A 20,086-nucleotide genomic window follows, 5' to 3' on the forward strand; every position below is an offset into this window, starting at 1 on the left:
TTCCCGCTCATGCTGCCACCCCCTTCCATCGCTGTAACGGAAGCACGACCACGCTGCTGGTTTGGCAGGGGGGGGGGGGGAAAGCAGGAGTACCAACAAACCATCTCAAAATTACGCAAATTTCACTCATCAGCCAAAAATCCTCATCTTTGAGCGACCGCTAAATGTTACTGTAGGACTACAACAATTCACAGGCAAATAAGTATATCATAGTGAACAAAAACAAGCCATGTGGAAGGAACATTCAGACAACATTATATTTTTCATATTGATCATGGACCACCCTAATATATATATATATATATATATATATATATATATATATATATATATATATATATATATATATATATATATATATGGACATATAACAGATCTTCTCCAGATGCTTCAGGTTTCGGGGCTGTCGCTGGGCAACACAGACTTTCAGCTCCCTCCAAAGATTTTCTATTGGGTTCAGGTCTGGAGAATGGCAAGGCCACTCCAGGACCTTGAGATGCTTCTTACGGAGCCACTCCTGAGTTGCCCTGGCTGTGTGTTTCGGGTCTTTGTCATGCTGGAAGACCCAGCCACGCCCCATCTTCAATGCTCTTGTTGAGGGAAGGAGGTTGTTGGCCAAGATCTCGTGATACATGGCCCCATCCATGCTCCCCTCAATACGGTGCAGTCGTCCTGTCCCCTTTGCAGAAAAGCATCCCCAAAGAATGATGTTTCCACCTCCATGCTTCACGGTTGGGATGGTGTTCTTGGGGTTGTACTCATCCTTCTTCTTCCTCCAAACACGGCGAGTGGAGTTTAAACCAAAAAGCTCAATTTTGGTCTCATCAGACCACATGACCTTCTCCCATTCCTCCTCTGGATCATCCAGATGGTCAATGGCAAACTTCAGACGGGCCTGGACATGTGCTGGCTTGAGCAGAGGGACCTTGCGTGTGCTGCAGGATTTTAATCCATGATGGCGTAGTGTGTTACTTATGGTTTTCTTTGATACTGTGGTCCCAGCTCTCTTCAGGTCATTGACCAGGTCCTGCCGTGTAGTTCTGGGCTGATCCCTCACCTTTCTCATGATCATTGAGGCTCCAGGAGGTGAGATCTTGCATGGAGCCCCAGACCGAGGGAGATTGACTGTTATCTTGAACTTCTTCCATTTTCTAATATTTGCGCCAACAGTTGTTGCCTTCTCACCAAGCTGCTTGCCTATTGTCCTGTAGCCCATCCCAGCCTTGTGCAAGTCTACAATTTTGTCCCTGATGTCCTTAGACAGCTCTCTGGTCTTGCCCATTGTAGAGAGGTTGGAGTCCGATTGATTGAGTGTGGACCGCTGTCTTTTTTGCAGATAACGAGTTCAAACAGGTGCAGTTAATACAGGTAATGAGTGGAGAATGGGAGGGCTTCTTAAAGACAAAACTAACAGGTCTGTGAGAGCTGGAATTCTTTCTGGTTGGTAGGTGATCAAATACTTATTTCATGCAATAAAATGCAAATTAATTATTTTTTAAAAATCATACAATGTGATTTTCAGGATTTTTGTTTTAGATTCCGTCTTTCACAGTTGAAGTGTACCATGATAAAAAAAAATTACAGACCTCTACGTGCTTTGTAAGTGGGAAAACCTGCAAAATCGGCAGTGTATCAAATACTTGTTCTCCCAACTGTATATATATATGTATGTATATATATATATATATATATATATATATATATATATATATATATATATATATATATATATATATATATATATATATATATATATATATATATATATATATATATATGTTGAGTTAGCTCCCCCCAAAAGCCCGAACCAAGCCCCAAAAGCCCGGTCATTTCCTTTATGAGACACACCCGAAAAACCTATTGTCTTAACATTTTCCATTTTGTCATCAACTCGTCCGATTTATTGCCAAACGTGAACTTTGGCATGCTTCTTTCAAAAATGGAGTGTTCAGAGGAGTTCTCCGACCTTGCAGATTGATCTTTTCAAAAGAGGAGAGGTGAGATCATGAAACCAATTCATTATATTTGTATATATATATATATATATATGGACATTATATATATATATATATATATATATATATATATATATATATATATATATATATATACATATATATATATACATATACATATACATATACATATACATGTGTGTATATATATATATATGGACATATGAGGCGCCGCGAGGAGTGATGCAAAGGACACATCGGCCATTTTGGAGTTAATTCCATATCGCACTATTGTAACCCTTACCCTATCATCAGAGCCTATCATCATCATATCATTAAAAAATGTCGCTTACATCACTCCTCCTCGTGGGGCCTCATATATATATATATATATATATATATATATATATATATATATATATATATATATATATGTGTAAGTAGATGATAAAGGTTGCTTCTGGGACGCCCATTCAAATGAATGGGAAAAAATGTAAAAACCATCTGACCCAAGCCCAAAAAGCTCAAAATGGGAGGCTCACTTCCTCCCCACCTATCCCCTTCCCTCCCATGCATACAAATGAAAAATTGAGACACTGATTTAAGCACTTCTTCCCCCCAGCATCGTCACAGTCCTTTCATATTTTCATGATACTCAGAGCGAATCAACGAATAACTGTCCACGTTCTACTTTTGCGAATAACTTAATTTTCTTCTAACATTCATTTCCATCGAGAAAATCCACAAATAATAACTTGGAACTTAGTTCTTGGTTTAAGTATCTTTATTGAGCAAAGATTAAATGATAAACTTCTCTTAATGCTATTGTTTGTGCACCTCCTGAGCCACATCATTTTATCGATTCCTTATATTTTTCATTGTCTTTCCAAATTCAACATTATTTATGATTTTATGAAAGTTCTTCTCAAAATCATTTGAAGCAAGCTGTTTTATTTTGTGTTAAAATGAGTTAGCTTGGCTGAGTTAGCTCCCTCCAAAAGCCCAAACCAAGCCCCAAAAGCCCGGTCATTTGCTTTATGAGACACACCCGAAAAACCTATTGTCTTAACATTTTCCGTTTTGTCATCAACTCGTCCGATTTATTGCCAAACGTGAACTTTGGCATGTTTCTTTCAAAAATGGAGTGTTCAGAGGAGTTCTCCGACCTTGCAGATCGATCTTTTCACAAGAGGAGAGGTGAGATCCTTAAACCAATTCATTATTTGTTGTTTTATACAGGATTAAATCAAGATACAACCAATAATTATTGTTTTGGGGTTTTTTTTGACAGGTTGTCCCCAATAACAACATCGTTGATTACTGATATTTAAAATGAAGCCAACGAATATCATGAAGAATGGCAAAATATGAATGAAATCCTTATCGATCTTCAATCATTTCGAAGCGAATTAAATGACATCATGTCTCGGTTGATGGAAGATCTTTCACACCCCGTGATGTTGGATAAGTCAAAAGAAAGGTGAGAAATTATTCCCGTCTGTCTCCCTCTGTCTCTGTCTCTGTCTCTGTCTCTGTCTCTCTCTCTTTTTCTCTTTTGGTGTTAATTTTTGTTTGTTTTGAACCATGAAGTGTTAACTCATTTTCAATTTTTTTTTTCAGTTTAAACGCCTGTCTGGTTGTACCTGGCACAAAAATCAATCTTGTGGAGGTAATGTTTTTTCTTAATTTATTTATTGTTTTATTAATATCATTATATAATCATCTTTATATACCCTAATGGCTTTTCTCTTTTTGTTTTAAATAGAATATGATGATCGAGTTTCAAAATGACAAAGCTTCAGACGACTGGAAAAGAAGATTTTGTTCAATGTTTTCAATCTTATTTAATTATATTTGTTTTGCTTACAATTATTTAATTCTTAATTACAAGAAAATAATAAAGGAGGTGTAAAGGGAGGGACGAGGGGGGTTTATGATTAGGGTTGGGGGATAGGTGCGCTCCTCCAACGACCCACCACTCCCCCTCATCCCACCTGCTCCCCTGTGTGTGTGTGTGTGTGTGTGTGTGTGTGTGTGTGTGTGTGTGTGTGTGTGTGTGTGTGTGTGTGTGTGTGTGTGTGTGTGTGGAAGGGTGGGGGTAGGATGAGGAGTGGTGGTGGGTCAAAGTTGTGGGCACACAAGGGGAAGGGGAGGGTTGAATGGATGGGGCTTGTATGGGTGGGGCTTGTGTGGGTGTAGCTTGTGCGAGTGTGGCTTGTGTGGGTGGGGCTTGTGTGGGTGGGGCTTGTGTGGGTGGAAACAAAGGGGTGGAGCAATTTTTTAATTCAATAAACATGTGTGTGGGGAACAAATAAACTAATCACTAATCATGTGGAAATGATGGATGTGGGTGGGGCTTGTGTGGGTGTGGTTTGTGTGGGTGGAGTCAAAAAGGGGATGAGTCAAAAAAGAGGTGGAGTCAATTTTTGATTTTTTTTTTCAATTTATCTTTGTCTTTTGCAATTCCAGTGAATAAAATGAACCTAAAATCTCTTCCCCCTCAAAATCGCATAATTTTAAGTCCAAGGAACTGTACTAATTACATCAACAATTTTAAAAAGTTCATTTGTCCATCGCTTAGTACAAGCTTTTTCAAAATGAGATTTCCACCTGTATATTCTTACTGTTGTTCGTCTTTCGGCTGCTCCCGTGAGGGGTCGCCACAGCGGATCATCCGTTATCATCCGCATACCGATTTGGCACAGGTTTTATGCCGGATGCCCTTCCTGACGCTACCCTGGTCACCTCTTACGACACAGGGATAAGGATTGGGTTTCGCCATGATTCCGGGCTGCCCTAGACCCTATCATAGCGTGGCCTAGAACAGAGCTCCCGTCCTCAAGCGATCCTCCAACCCAAGCCTCTGAGTCGCCGGATTACAGGCACATGCCACTACGCCCGGTACCTGTATATTCTTACTATATTATAATATTCTTCTTTACGAGACTGATTAAAATCGTGTAGGTCTTCTAGGTTTCATGAAAAAGACCAATTATATCCGAAATCACACATATGATACCTCCATTTCTCTATTCTCATATTAACAACACTTCCTTCTTTATAAAATTCAATACTAAGCAGATAATTGAATTTTAGAAAAGGTGTATGGTTTGTTGAACCAGGTGTTGTGGTTGTAAATTCTACTTGTTGAACAAAACAAACTGTTTTATTTCAGGATATATATTGTGATAAATCACTTAATCTCACCAAGTCATTCGCATCAGTCGGGCTTGGATTATGTATTAATTTATAAGCTTTTTTCATATTAATATTTTTTGCTATAGAGTCATTCCACCTCATATCACCGGAGGCCTCCCAGTTGACCCCTCAGATTTACTTTAAACTTTCATAAAATAGTTCCCAGGTATCAAAATGAAGCTGCGTAAAATTTTAGGTCCATCGATGCAGTGAACTCCGAGATATTGAGGGTTGAAAATGTGGTTGTGGCCCTATTTTTATGGTCGTTGCGAGAATCACAAAATGAACGTCTACTTTTGAACTCCCACAACTTTTTAAATATCAATGCTAGAGCCTTGAAATTTTCAGAGATTATTCTTCTATAACTGCTCTGTAAGAAACAAACATAAAACTGAGTATACCTCTCTTAAATTTTATGACCTGATCAGTTGAAATCCAGAAAAAAAAAATGTTGGTTTTGTATGAAGACCCAACTTTGAGAACCCATATATTTTTATTGACCCATCCCAGAAGCTTGAATTTTTTTCTTGTAAGAACTGTATCGTAGTAGTATTCAAATACATTTTTACTTTTCTTAATCAGTCATATTACAGTCATGATCCCTCAAAATTGAACATTTTCATTTTTCCCCAAAATTCAGGTGAGGATTGTAAATATATGACAAGGTATACCACTTCAAATCGTTCACCATTGGAAAGAGCATATTCAAGTTTACAAAAGTGTCAAATATCAAATTGCCATTTATATATGTAATTGTTTATAAAACAAAAAATATATCCCTCAATATCTCATCTTGTTTCACAACAATATATTTATATTATTCAGTCGTGTGCTTCATATAATCCCCAAATTCTTTTTTACGACATAATGTAGAACAATTGTCTCTCCAAAAATTGTTTATATCTATTGAATTTAACTTGAATAAAATGAAAGTATTGGCATCGTTTCTTATTGAGCGACGTGAGAGTTAAATGTATGATTGACAAATAAATACAATTACAAGAAGAATGCATCCGTCTTGTGTAGTGGCTATCCATTTCTGTTTGGTTTCTCTCATTAACACAATCATCAAAGATAACGAGGTTCTTTTTTGATTTATCCAAATCTTGGGGTGAAGATATATCATCTGTTTTATCATTAAGAATACAAGTTATAGGTTTTGATTTATTAAAACATTTCTGTGTATCACAAAATAGTTGTATTATATCTTCAATGGTGTAATCATTTAGTTCGTTTTGAAGTTTAAATAAACCGATTAAATCTTCTTTTTGAAGACCTGCATTAAAACCTTGTGAGAGTAGTTGATACTCAGGTTGAAAACTTGACTTTGTAAAAATTATTAAATTATCATAATCTAAAAAGTTGGGAGTAAGTAGCATCTTTAAAAGCAGGCAGGCTTTTCCACATCCACTTGAACCAACGATGAGACATCTTAATGAATTTGAAAGATTTTTGTGGTTAAATTTTATCTTATTTTCCCAAATGGGTAAAAAATAATTCATTTATATATTTGGAAAACAGGTTATTTAAGTTTTTTATTGGCTTTTTTTAGAAACACTATGTTTTATCCTAAGGTCAGGTTTAATTTCAAGATAATCCAATATTTTATTTATACAATATCTTGTGTTGATATTTCCCAGAAAATGACAATTGTTAATAATATAAATTGTTAAACATTACCGGCATTTGTTCGGTCTCTTCTCTTTTCAGAAAAGGTGTGTTATCACTCTCGTACTTAACATCCATTTCTCTTGTTAATCTTGTAAAGTAATTCATTTTTGATGTAATTTTGAAACAGTTATGTTTCACATTTTTTTTATATATTTTTATTTTCATTAATTGGAAGATAATCACAGAATATACATTGTTTACGGGCTTCTGACTCTGTGTTTAATCCCACCCTATCACATGCAGGACAATTCTCAAATTTGTCATATGGAGAATCAGGGAATTCAAGCAGCTCACGATCTCATATACTATTCATATTTACAAAGTAAAACTTGACTTCAAACAAAATTCATCTTCGGTATTTTCATAGGTGCTTTCACAATTACCCATAAAACTACTTTCATAACTATCGTTTGAACACAAACTCTCGGTATCATAACTGTCTTCTGTTTAAACAGAGATACTATCATCGCTCTCATAATCTTCAAAATCTTCAGTTGAATAATGACATATTTAATTAGTGGAAAAAACATTACCATTTCTATCGATTATACTTTTTTTCATTAACAGATTCAACTACGACATTTTTAGATCCTTGTGGAGGATCTCTAAGTCTTACTCACGTTGTTGTTCTTGTGGACTTTTTTGTTTCACAGCCTACAGTTTTCATCGAAACTTCCTGAAATTTGGCATATATATGTAAAAATACCCTGCGCAGACAGTAACCATCTCCGATTTTGAAAATTCCTCCTAGAAAAAGTTATGACGTCAAAATATCTCCGCTAATGGAAATCGCCAAAAAAATTATCTCAAACTTGGCAAGCTTTTTGAATTCTGTTTGCGGGAATCGAACAGGGCATTAGCAGAGATTAATTACCACACATATGATGCATCACTGACGTCATATCAATTTTTATGACATCATTCCTATTTTTTGACATTTTTTGTTTCACAACCCAGAGTTTTCATCGGATCTTCGTGAAACTTGCCATGTATATGCAGAAAGCCCACGCGCAGGCAGTAACCATCTCTGATTTTGGAAATTCTTCCTAGAAAAAAAGTTGACGTCATAATATCGCCGCTAATGGAAATCGCCTCTACCATTATCTCCGAAACTAGGCAAGCTGTTTGAATTTTGTTTACGGGAATCAAGCCGGGCATTAGCACAGATAATTTATTGCAAACCTGATACATCACAATGACGTCATATTCGTTTTTATGACGTCATCATTAAGAGGACGAGGATCTTGGCTCATATTAAAGGTAATTTTAAAATGGTCATTCACTACTACTGAACGAAATGTCATTTCACCTGATGTATTAACACCCTTTATTTCATCAAGATTTACATTTTTAGGGTTGTTGAAAAAAATACAAATTTCTCCTTGCATATTGCATATGGTCTTATCTTTTCTTTCTAAAGCTTCATCCATAATGTTTTTCTTTTTTGATACTTTTTCTTGTTTCATTGCTTTTTCTCGTTTTGAATATATTGCCAGAAGGAGAGGAGAAACTTATGCTCGAGCTACTTTAATTGACGTTCTTCCAGATAAACTAAAAGCCCTTCCACTGAGGGAAATTGAAGAACACAAACTATTCTCAATAACTGCTTTTATCCAATAGTTGTTATATTTATCTTTATTCAATTTTACATCCTCAACATATTTCTCAGTATCTTTAACAAATGTAAAGATTGTTTAAACTTGTCTTTTGTGTCATTGTATTTAGTAAAAAAAAATCATTGTATTTAGTAAGTAAAAAAAGTTGAATAAAATGGTTTTAAGCACAGATTCATGTTTAAATTAAATGGAATTTTCATCAAGAACATTTTAGTTTCGGCAAAGTTTTGCTATATAAATATGATGAATACAACGTACTGTGACGTTTGTAATCATTAATATAAATGTTAAAAAAAACACCTTCAAACAAACAAACACACATTCAATCTTTTCAGACAAATATCACCATTTGAACAAGAAACAAAACATGATAGATGTAATATTGATATTCTTTAAAAAAAAAAAAAACATTATAGTAGACACCTTCAATCATGTAAACACAAGAAGAATGAAGAAAGGGAAGGGGCTACTAAATTCTCTATTGAAAACACTGATGGGGCATTTAAAGGATATATAAAAATAAGATTGTTTCGCTTTCAAGACCCTAGACCATCTTCAATCATTGAAGCAGTTGATGTGGTTGAACAAAGTATTGAAACTGTAATTAAAAACACATTAAGTGAAATGAAAACTTTAAAGTTTTATATAGGAGTAAAATTGAAAGTGGTAAGAGAAGGTGATGAAACTACTCCCCATATGAGGACGAACCCTCACTTTATCACATCATTTCAAGATTTTGTGAGATGTGATGTTTACGATGAACTCCAGAGACAAGAACAAGATGTTGATAACACTGCAGTAGGTCGTGGATTTGCAATTACAAAAATAATCTTTTTAGATATACACATTTTAAAATCAGATCCTCTTAAAGCTTCTTCTTATGTTGATTTACCAAAAGAGATAAAACTTAAGAAAGCAGTTGTTAATATTCAAAACAAAGATAATAAAGGTTTTCTCTGGTCTGTTCTTAAGCCTGGTGTTGGCTTAGTGGTTAGGATGGTGGCTTGGGATCCCAGGGTCCTGAGTTCAAGCCCCATTGGCTGCTGAATTAACACCAGGGGGTTGACTCAGCCTGTCATCCTTCCGACGACCAGGGTTGGCGTCAGGAAGGGCATCCGGCCATAAAACATTGCCTCAAGGAAAAGCCAAACCCCTGCACAGCAGGGAAAAATGGCTGTAAAAACGGTCATTTTTATTTTTATCTGGTCTGTTCTTACTCACTTACATCCTCCACAATGGAAACCTGAAAGGGTTGAACATTATAAGAAATACGAGAATACGCCACATGTTAAAGATTTAAGCTTTCCAATGTCATTGAGAGATATTCGTAAATTTTAGAAAATGAATAATCTATCTGTTAATGTGTTTGGATTAACGGATACAAACAAAGTTCAAATATTAAAAATTTCAAATAACTATAAAAATGATGAAACACCTTGACCTTCCATGTTATAGTTCGGGGAAAAATTCACATTATGCTTTTATCGAAAATTTATCAAGACTAATCACCTCACAAGTATTCAAAAGAACAAATAAAATATATCCCTGTAAGAGATGTCTCAACTTCTTTCAAACGAAAGAACGATTAAATCAACATTCAAAATACTGCAGTAATCATAAATCAACCGTAATTAATATACCAAAACCAGGAAAGAAGATATCATTTAAAGATTACAACAAATCGAACAAACATCCATTTGTGATATATGCATGTTTTGAAAGTATCCTTGAAAAGATAGATACTGTATCTCCAAATCCAAATTAATCATACACAAATAAATATCAAAAACATACTCCTTGCGGTTTCTGTTATATCAAATCATCTGTTGGTGATAAATACAAGTAAGAACTTTATAGAGGAGAAGATGCTTCAGAGGAGTTTGCAAGACAATTGGAAAAAGACTATAAGACGAAGACAAATAATAGTTAAAACCTTTCAACCAATGTCATTAACAAAGGGAGAGAAAAAGGAATTTAGGAAGAACAGTATCTGTCATATTTGTGAGGAGAAAATTGAGGGAGAGGTCAAAGTTAGGGATCATTGTCATCTTACTGCTAAATATAGTGGTCCAACTCATTCCCGTTGTAATCTTAATTACAAGCTCGCAAACTTTATTCCTGTTTTTCTTCACAACAACGCTCACCATGACACACATCTATTTATAAATGAACTTTCAAAGACATCTGGAGATATTTCTGCCATTCTGAACACAGATCAAAAATACATCTCATTCACAAAAACAATTAATACATCCCCCATAACCCATATCAGATTTCTTGACACATTCAAGTTTATGGCAAGTCCATTATCTGACTTAACATCAAATATTAAAAACTTACCGAATGTTAAATCACATTTCTCAAATCAAGAAGAGATTGATCTCTTATCACAAAAGGGAATATATCCGAATGACTATATGGATTCATTTGAGAAGTTTAAAGAAACACAACTTCCTTCAAGGGAAAGTTTCTATTGCAAGTTGAATAAAAGTCATATTTCCGATAGAGATTATACACAAGCTAAAAAGGTTTGAGAGAAGTTTCATATGAAGAATCTTGGAGAATATCATGATTTGTATCTTAAAACTGATGTATTATTATTGACTGATGTGTTTGAAACTTTTAGAACAGTCTGTCATCATAAAAATTATTTTGGATTAGACCCTGCCCACTATTACACAGCCCCGGGTTCGGCTTGGAGTGCCATGTTAAAAATGACAAAACAGGATTTGGAATCAATCATGATATCGATATGCTTTTCATGATAGAGAAGGCTAAAAGAGGAGGAATATCTCAATTATGTTCCAAGAGATATGAGGTGCCACGAGGAGTGATGTAAGGGACACATCGGCCATTTTGGAGTTAATGCCATATAGCACTATTTTAACCCTTTCCCTATCATCCGAGTCTATCATCATCATATCATTAAAAAATGTCGCTTACATCACTCCTCGCGGGGCCTCATATACTAAAGCAAATAACAAATATCCTCCTGATTATAATAAGAATGAGGACAACTCTTACCTGATGTATTATGATGCAAACAATTTGTATGGGTGGGCGAAGTCTCAATCTTTACCTTATGGAAAACTTAAATGGGTTAAAGAAAAACATTATGAAAAAGTATTACTTGACATTGTTATCTCCTCTCAAAAAGAATTGGATGAAGCTGAAGTTGGATATTATTTTGAGGTTGATTTAAAATATCCAGAAGAACTTCATAACAAAGATAAAGACCGATCTTATGCCCCTGATAAGGAAAGTCCAAGAAAAGAATGGTTAAGTGATTACCAACAGTCATTTAATATAGAAGGTAAATCTATAGAAAAACTACTTACTGCATTAAATGATAAAGAAAGTTAAGTTTTGCATCAAAGGAAATTGAGACAATATTTATCTGCTGGGTTGAGAGTGAGGAAAATTCTTAGGATTTTGAAATTTAAACAGTCATTGGTTAAAGAAGTATATTGATTTTCATACAAAAAGGAGAACGAAGCAAAAACAGATTTTGAGAAGGACTTTTATAAATTAATGAATAATGCTGTATTTGGAAAGACTATGGAAAATGTTAGGAATAGGCAAAAAATAAGACTGACGACATCTTGGAAACAGGCTTCAAAGTTAAGCGAGGGAAGGTGTTTTCAGAAAACTTTTGTGCTCTTCATTTGAAAAAAAGGAGCATTGAAATGGATAAACCTATTTATATAGGAACATCAATTTTTGACTTGTCAAAGTTGTTCATGTATAACTATGACTATAATAATTAACAAGAGCGCAAGTGAGCACAATATACGCCCAAAAAAGTCTCTGTGACACATACACACGCGCGCACGCATGCACGCACACACAATTATATATTCAAACACGTCAATTTATGAAGAACAAGAAGGTATATACAGAATTGTGCTACTACATGGAAAACAGCATCCTGGTTGCCATGGGAACCACTTTAGATGACGAACGTATGTCGCGACACACCGTCTCCACAATCTGTACCTATGTACCAAATATGAAACGTGAAAGTTGAAAACTTTGGGAGTTAGAGTGCGGACAGGAACGGGCGGACAGACAGACAGACAGACGACCGGTATCACATAATACGCCCCGATATATATCGGGCATATAAAAACCAAAGTATAAGGATAATGTATCATTGTTATATATGGATACAGATAGTTTCATATTAGAAATTAAGACAAGTGATGTATATGAGGATATGATTGATTATATATATATATATATATATATATATATATATATATATATATATATATATATATATATATATATATATATATATATATATATATATATATATATAGTAGGGGTGCCAAGTTGCGGAAATGTGCTTAAAAAGAGATTGAGGTAGTCATGAAAGAACATACTTTTGTCCTAGATGTTTTTTGGTAGATTGGACCTTGGCACACATGACTGGGGTGGCCTGCTCGGCCAACTATCTTGCGAAAGTGCTCATCTGGCTCGATTTATCATGTGTCACCATGACGAAATTCGGCCCAAAAATTAGGGGTAGGAGAAATGGAATTCATTATTTGAACATGTTCCTATTGTTGTTAACCAACATTTTAGGTATCAGAAGAAAGGGTTTGGGCTGGGCTACAATTTGGTAGGAGAAACATTTTGATGGGGTCACTGAGTGCAGGTTGAGGGGTCAAAAGGTCACGCTCGGAAGGGTCAGGTGAAAATCTAGGGGCCGTGTGTATAAATGGAACTGCTGTACCCAAACCAATAAATATAAATGAATGACAAACACAGATTTAAGAGTAGTATATAACAAAGTTTTTGATAATCAAGCCATGTTAGGTGGATACAGAGAATTTGAGAATTAACCCCTTTATGTCTATGAGCAGAATCGCAAAAATGGCAAAAGTCGGCTTTTTCTCATAAAAGTTATTATTCGCTAATTACTTGACCAAACATGACTAGACATTGTCAGAAGGTATCAATTTCAACCTATTTTACCATTTTCTTTGGCTAAAGGTAAGTTTTATGCCTACAATATCATTTTCACCCAAGTGAGAATTTGCTGTCCCAATGAGACACCATACTTTTTAAAACAAAGAGCTCTTCATTAATTGGAGGTGTAAAATTGATCTCCTCATGACCTTAAGCCATGCAACAGGAAAATTCAGAAGGATTTTTATCCATCATATCCAATAACATAATCAAAATGATATTGAACTGATGATACATAATAATAGAGGAAATTTAAGGTAATTAGTTTAACAATACAAACACCATGAATCTTGAGTTAGATGATCAGAATCTTGAGTTAGATGCAAAGATTAGAGATGTTGGGCCTTCAAGCGTGTCATCTCTTACTTTGAACTTGAAGCCAAGATAACCAAACACCCAAGGGTCTTGCAAACTCTGATCATGTAGGCCTAAGGCATGTAAGGAGATTATGCAGCTGGCCTCAAAATGTAAAGTAGAAATTGAAGTCATGTAATCATAGATTTGCTGTGCTAATTGTAGACTACATCTGGGCTTGATGAATCATGTGTTTTTTTCATGAAATCTACGGAAGCTCATTCGGAAAGAGGCATTCAGTTCATTGTTTATCTGAAAAAAATGTCTGCTCTTGCCATGTCTGATGTTAATTGTAACATCATTGTTATGTTACTAGTAGTCGGCCAATATATGTTATCATGCTCTGTAAATAAATGGGTATAATGGAATAAAATTTTGAATTGTTGACTTCCCCCCCCCCCCCCCATAATGTTGTCTGCTGAAATGTAAGTCTAACTGGCTATGATTATAATCTTGATATTCTATACACCAATTGGAATTCACCAAAATGTGACACATTGCACTTTGCCTTTCAGCCTCAAGTTAGATCATTCAAAGTCGACCAATGGCAGAACTCACTGAGCTACAGTTCAGGAAAAAAAGGAAGAGTCCATCATTTCCCAAAACTGACTTTGGTTGCTGTATAATGTCAGAAGATGATTACAGACCCTTTGCAGCAAGTAGCTGACAATGGATACGCCACGCTGTTGTATGCAGTGACATCGCAATGATGACATTGCTGACCGTCTCCGAGATGATGTCATTTGCAGAGATACATTTCTTGAGAAACAGCCGAAATACCACCGAAAATGCCGCAATACGTACACGAACAAGAAATCGGTAGATCAAAAAAAACGTGTCAAGACATTAAATAATGAACTTGAGGACAAAAATCAATGTGCACCTCATGTCACCAGATCTTCACATTCAACACGGGAATTCACAAAGGTATGTTTCGTCTGTGGAAAGGAGTGGGATAGAAAGGGCGAGCGCAAACTGATCCTTGTCACAACAAAAGACCGGGAGGACACCATATTGAGAAAGGCAAAAGAGTTGGATGACTTTGCGATGCTTCACATGATACAGGGACATGGTGAACGTTGTACAGACTTAATTGCCAATGACTTTCGCTATCATAAATCATGCTTGACATTATATTTGTTGAAAAGTAGGCCTAGTAGTACTGAGCAAGATCAGCCAATTGATTCTGAGCAGAGAGTTGATGAGTATGAACGTGCATTTAAAGAAACTGTGTCAAAAGTTGAAGGCAAATTGTTGAATGAGAATACTGTATTCTTTGTTTCTCAATTGCGTGACATGGTCAGGCAAGGGTTGTCGGACAGACAGGTTAATCATGCAATACAGTATTGTTCAAACCAACTGGTAAGGCAATTAGAAAATTATTTTGGTGACAAGATCATCATTGTTTCCCTGGTGGGTACCTCACGGTTGGTGTGTTCTTCTAGTTTATCCCTGTCAACTGTTTTGTCTGAAGTGAAACAGCTCAAAGGCAAGCTTGAAGAATGGGAATATCTTGATGAAGAAGATGATGAGCCTAATGAGAAAAATGGTGACAGAGGAAGAGATGTTCATGTTCAATTCCAGCGAGAATCATTTATCACAGTAAAGGCAATTCGAAGACAGGTGAAGGAAATCATGCCCCATTTGTAGGGTGGACAGCTCAGATGTCGGAGCTAAAATAGCTAGTTCACAAGCTGGTTAATAAATCTATTAAACCCCATGTCTAAACAGCTTTCAGTGTTATGCACTGCCAAGGGCTTGGGTTGAATTTTTTCATTACTCTAAAGCAAGGAGGTAGAAATTAGTAAACGTACCCAAAGGGTTAATATGAAACATCCAGAAGGGGTTAATATATGCAACTAAAGGGGTAAATAGGTTGAAATTGGTCAATTTATACCTTCGGACAATGTCTAGTCATGTTTTGGTCAAGTAATTAGCGAATAATAACTTTTATGAGAAAAAGCGGACTTTTGCCATTTTTGCGATTATGCTCATAGACATAAAGGGGTTGATTCTCAAATTCTCTGTGTCCACCTTACATGGCTTGATTATCAAAAACTTTGTTATATACTACTCTTAAATTTGTGTTTGTGTCATTCATTTATATTTATTGGTTTGGGTACAGCAGTTCCATTTATACCCACGGCCCCTAGATTTTCACCTGACCCTTCCGAGCGTGACCTTTTGACCCCTCAACCTGCACTCAGTGACCCCATCAAAATGTTTCTCCTACCAAATTGTAGCCCAGCCCAAACACTTTCTTATGATACCTAAAATGTTGGTAAAGAACAATAGGAACATGTTCAAATAATGAATTCCATTTCCCCTACCCCTAATTTTTGGGCCGAATTTCGTCATGGTGACACATGATAAATCGAGCCAGATGAGCACTTTTGCAAGAGAGATGGCCGAGCAGGCCACCCCAGTCATGTGCGCCAAGGTCCAATCTACCAATAAACATCTTGGACAAAAGTATGTTCTTTCATGACTACCCCTCTCCAAGTTTCTGGGCTCTGGCACCCCTACGAATATGATTCAAGTAATTATAAGTCAGGTGATATATTGTTTTCATCAATTAATAAAAACGTTATTGATAAGTTTAAAGATGAATTGGGAGGGAAGGTAATAAGTGAATTTATAGGATTAAGATCAAAGTCTTATGCTTATAAGTATATTGATAATAATAATATTGAAGGGTGTGATAAGAAGCTGAAGGGAATAAAGAAAAATATAACCAAGGAAACAATAAACTTCAAACATTATTACACCTGTTTAACCTTGAAGAGGGAAGAGGATAGAAAAACGAATACAATAAGAAGTCAAAAACATCAATTATATACAGAAGAGGTAAATAAGAAAGCATTAGGAGTTTTTGATGATAAAAGATATATTTTAGAGAATGGAATCAATCATCTCTCTTCTGGTTATAAGTATAAGTGTTAAGATATTTAAGTGGTAAGATATTGGGTTGGGGATTTTAACGGACTACCGCCGTCTTTTACTGATTGATAAATGATAGAACCAAGCAATAACCAAACCAAAGAGTGGAGATGTAATCAGCCTTGGTATTTAAATGGGAAACATGATGAAATTGAGAAATATCAAATAAGTCTTATTGAAGAAATAACCGGGGTAAAAGTAGATAAAACAAATTAGCGGATAAATTTAACGACAAATAAGTTGGAGGATGTAAAGAAAAATTTTTTTATATCCTTGAATGGACTGAAAACTTTGATGGTTATCAATTGAACAATGAAAAAACAACTCACTGCAATCTGAAAATGATATGTGGCTGAGGAAGTGGTCAGACAAGAGCATCAAGAGAAGTTTGTCATTTCATCTCTGCTCAACAAAGTACTCAAACCAATAACCAAGTTCCAAGTTATTCTTTGTGAATATACATGATGAAAATGAATGTTATAAGAAAATTAAGTTATTCCCTAAATTAGAACATGGACAAATATTCGTTGGTTCGCTTTTTGAGTATCATGAAGATATGAAAGGACTGTGATTATGTTGGGCGGAAGAAGTGCTTTCATCAGTTAGTCTCAATTTTTAATTTGCTTGTATGGGAGGGGGAGGAGGTGAGTCTCCCATTTTTAGCTTTTGGGGCTTGGGTCAGATAGTTTTCCCCTTTTTCCCCATTCATTTGAATGGGTGTCCCAGAAACAACATTTATCATCTACTCAGATGATAAATAGTGTGTAGTAACAAAGATAAATAATAGTGTGTTATAACATAGATGATAAATGGTGCGCAATAGCAGAGATGATAAATGGTGTGTAATAGCAGAGATGATAAATGGTGTGTAATAACAGATGATAAATGGTGTGTAATAGCAGAGATGATAAATGGTGTGTAATAACAGATGATAAATAGTGTGTATTAACACAGATGATAAATAATGTGTGATAACGGATGATAAATAGTGTGTTACAACACAGATAAATAAGTGCCATAACAGACAATAAATAGTGTGTAATAACACAGATGATAAAGAGTGTGTAATCACAGATGATAAATGGTGTGTAATAACACAGATGATAAATGGTGTGTAATAAAACAGATGATAAATGGTGTGTAATAACACAGATGATAAACAGTGTGAAATAACATCAATGGTGAATAGTATGTAACAACACAGATGATAAATGGTGTGTAATAACACAGATGATAAATAGTATGTCATGTCATAACACAGATAATAAATGGTGTGCAATAACACAGATGATAAAAAGTGTCACAACACAGACAAATAATAGTGTGTAATAACGCAGATTATAGTGTGTAATAGCACAGATGATAAATGGTGTGTAATAGCACAGATGATAAATGGTGTGTAATAACAGATGATAAATGGTGTGTAATAACAGATGATAAATGGTGTGTAATAACACAGCTGACAAATGGTGTGCAATAACACAGATGATAAATGGTGTGGAAAAACAGATAAATAATAGTGTGTAATAACACAGATAAATAATAATGTGTGATAATGCAGATGATTAATAGTGTGTAATAACAGATAAGTAATGGTGTGTAATAAAACAGATGATAAAACGTGTGTAATAACACAGATAAATGAGTGGGTCATGACACAGATGATAAATAGTGTGTAATAACACAGATAAATAAGTTGGTCGTAACACAGATGATAAATAGTGTGTAATAACAGAGGATAAATAGTGCGTCATAGCACAGATGATAAATGGTGTGTAATCGCACAGATGATAAATGGTGCGTAATAACACAGATGATAAAGTGTGTCATAGCACAGATGATAAATAGTGTGCAATAGCACAGATGACAAATGGTATGTAACAACAGAAAATAAATGGTGTGTCATAACACATTTTAAATAGTGTGTCATAGCACAGATAATAAATGGTGTGTAATAACAAAGATGATAAATAGTGTGGAATAACAGAAAAATAACATGTAATAACAGATAAATAATGGTGTGAAATAACACAGATGATAAATCGTGTGTAATAACAGATAAATAATAGTGTAATAACGCAGATGATGGTGTGTAATAACAGATAAATAATGTGTAAAATAACATAGATGATTATCCCAGATTCCCCCTTAAATGCATATTTAGCCAGGTTGCTCGGTAATTAGACGTTACATGTGTGCCGGGAGGTGTAGCAGGCAGTCCAGTGTTCATACAGTGGTGGTGTACCGGGAGGCGCCTTGCTTCATTTTCCTTCCCCTCTCCGAACTAGCCCCACCCAGCGCTCTGAGAGTGTCAGTCGGCGAGACGTGTCGGCAGCCGATTGGTGGAGGGCAGCTGCAATCTCGAGCGATGGACCAATCACGGGTCCCCGGGGGAGTCTCCAGAGAGCAAGCGCCGAGAAGGCAAGGAAGGAACTGCATGAGGTCAATCTGCCTTCTGCTGGATGAGAAACAGCTAGTGGGAGTCAGCGATCGGCTGTAAAAAGAAACTGGCTGCTTGGTGAGTCTGGGATCGGCTTTCGTGAGAAGAGCGAGCCCCAGGAAGGCAGGAGGAATTGCATGAGGGGAGTCGGCGATCGACTTTTATGAGGAGGTAATCGACAGGTTCATCCGGAGTCCAGTGACGGAGCCTCTGACTGTCCCTACTCACTGCATGGCTCGACAAGTCTTGTAATCCCATCGATCCGCCTGCAGAGCCCAACACCCCGATTTGGCCTAGTCTGGTGAACAGGCCAGACCTGGATTTGTAGACTGCACCTTGTGAGAAACCAGCTGGAACCCACCATCGATCTGACTGTCTTGTGCCGTCGACCTTACGAGGGCTGGACGTGCCAAGGCTGCGAGCGCAAGCGGTGCCGATAAGAGAACGAGCGCGATCTTGCCATGCTGGTGCGCAAGTGGCGCCGGGAGAAGAAGTACGAGCGTCATCTTGCCACGCGGCGTGTTCGAGCTTGGGCGCTCGAATCCGTTGACATCGGCTTCTCACGAGCTGCATTCGTGCCTTTGACACTTTCCCCTCGTCCATGAGGCATCACCAAGTACTCTGTGTCTTGTCTGCATGTTGTCCAAGGTTTATCTCGCTAGGGTTCCCTTCAAAACTTGTATTCCGTAGCTCCCTAGTTAAGAGCGGGTTATAGATTAATTATAACATTGTCGTGAATGTTTTGCTTGTGTCATGTTCCCCGAATGTGTCCCCAATAAATCTGGCTGATTCATACGAGAGTTGCCGCCTTGAGTTTATTCGTGCCGTGCTGAGGAACAATTCGCTCGATTTGTATTTAAAACCAAAATGGTTACAGACTGGCAGACTTCGCTCGGTCTCTGACAAACCCAGTCTGTAACCGGGGTCTATTTCCCCAA

The 20,086-nt window shown here is 36.3% G+C and overlaps 1 protein-coding gene across 16 annotated transcripts in view; it reads right to left on the reverse strand.

The window, feature by feature from the left end:
- The window catches only part of ANKLE2 (ankyrin repeat and LEM domain containing 2), a 165,263-nt gene that overhangs the window by 26,373 nt on the left and 118,804 nt on the right, over positions 1–20,086 (reverse strand). For 3 of the 16 annotated variants that reach the window (XR_015057853.1, XM_085880184.1, XM_085880174.1), the window contains one exon: positions 15,190–15,302. The exons of 12 other annotated variants lie outside the window; for them this stretch is intronic. Coding sequence is in view for 2 of the 4 variants with exons in the window: in XM_085880184.1 (XP_085736310.1) it covers positions 15,224–15,302 (79 nt within the window). In the remaining 2 variants the exon portion in view is untranslated. Of the gene's footprint in view, positions 1–14,651; positions 14,707–15,189; positions 15,303–20,086 lie in introns of all 16 variants that reach the window. One more of the 16 variants, XR_015057855.1, reaches the window with a different exon arrangement.

Source organism: Eptatretus burgeri, chromosome 4 (genome assembly GCF_056783735.1).
Source record: "Eptatretus burgeri isolate ZD-2024b chromosome 4, Ebu_testis_v1, whole genome shotgun sequence".
Taxonomy (NCBI): Eukaryota; Metazoa; Chordata; class Myxini; order Myxiniformes; family Myxinidae; genus Eptatretus; species Eptatretus burgeri.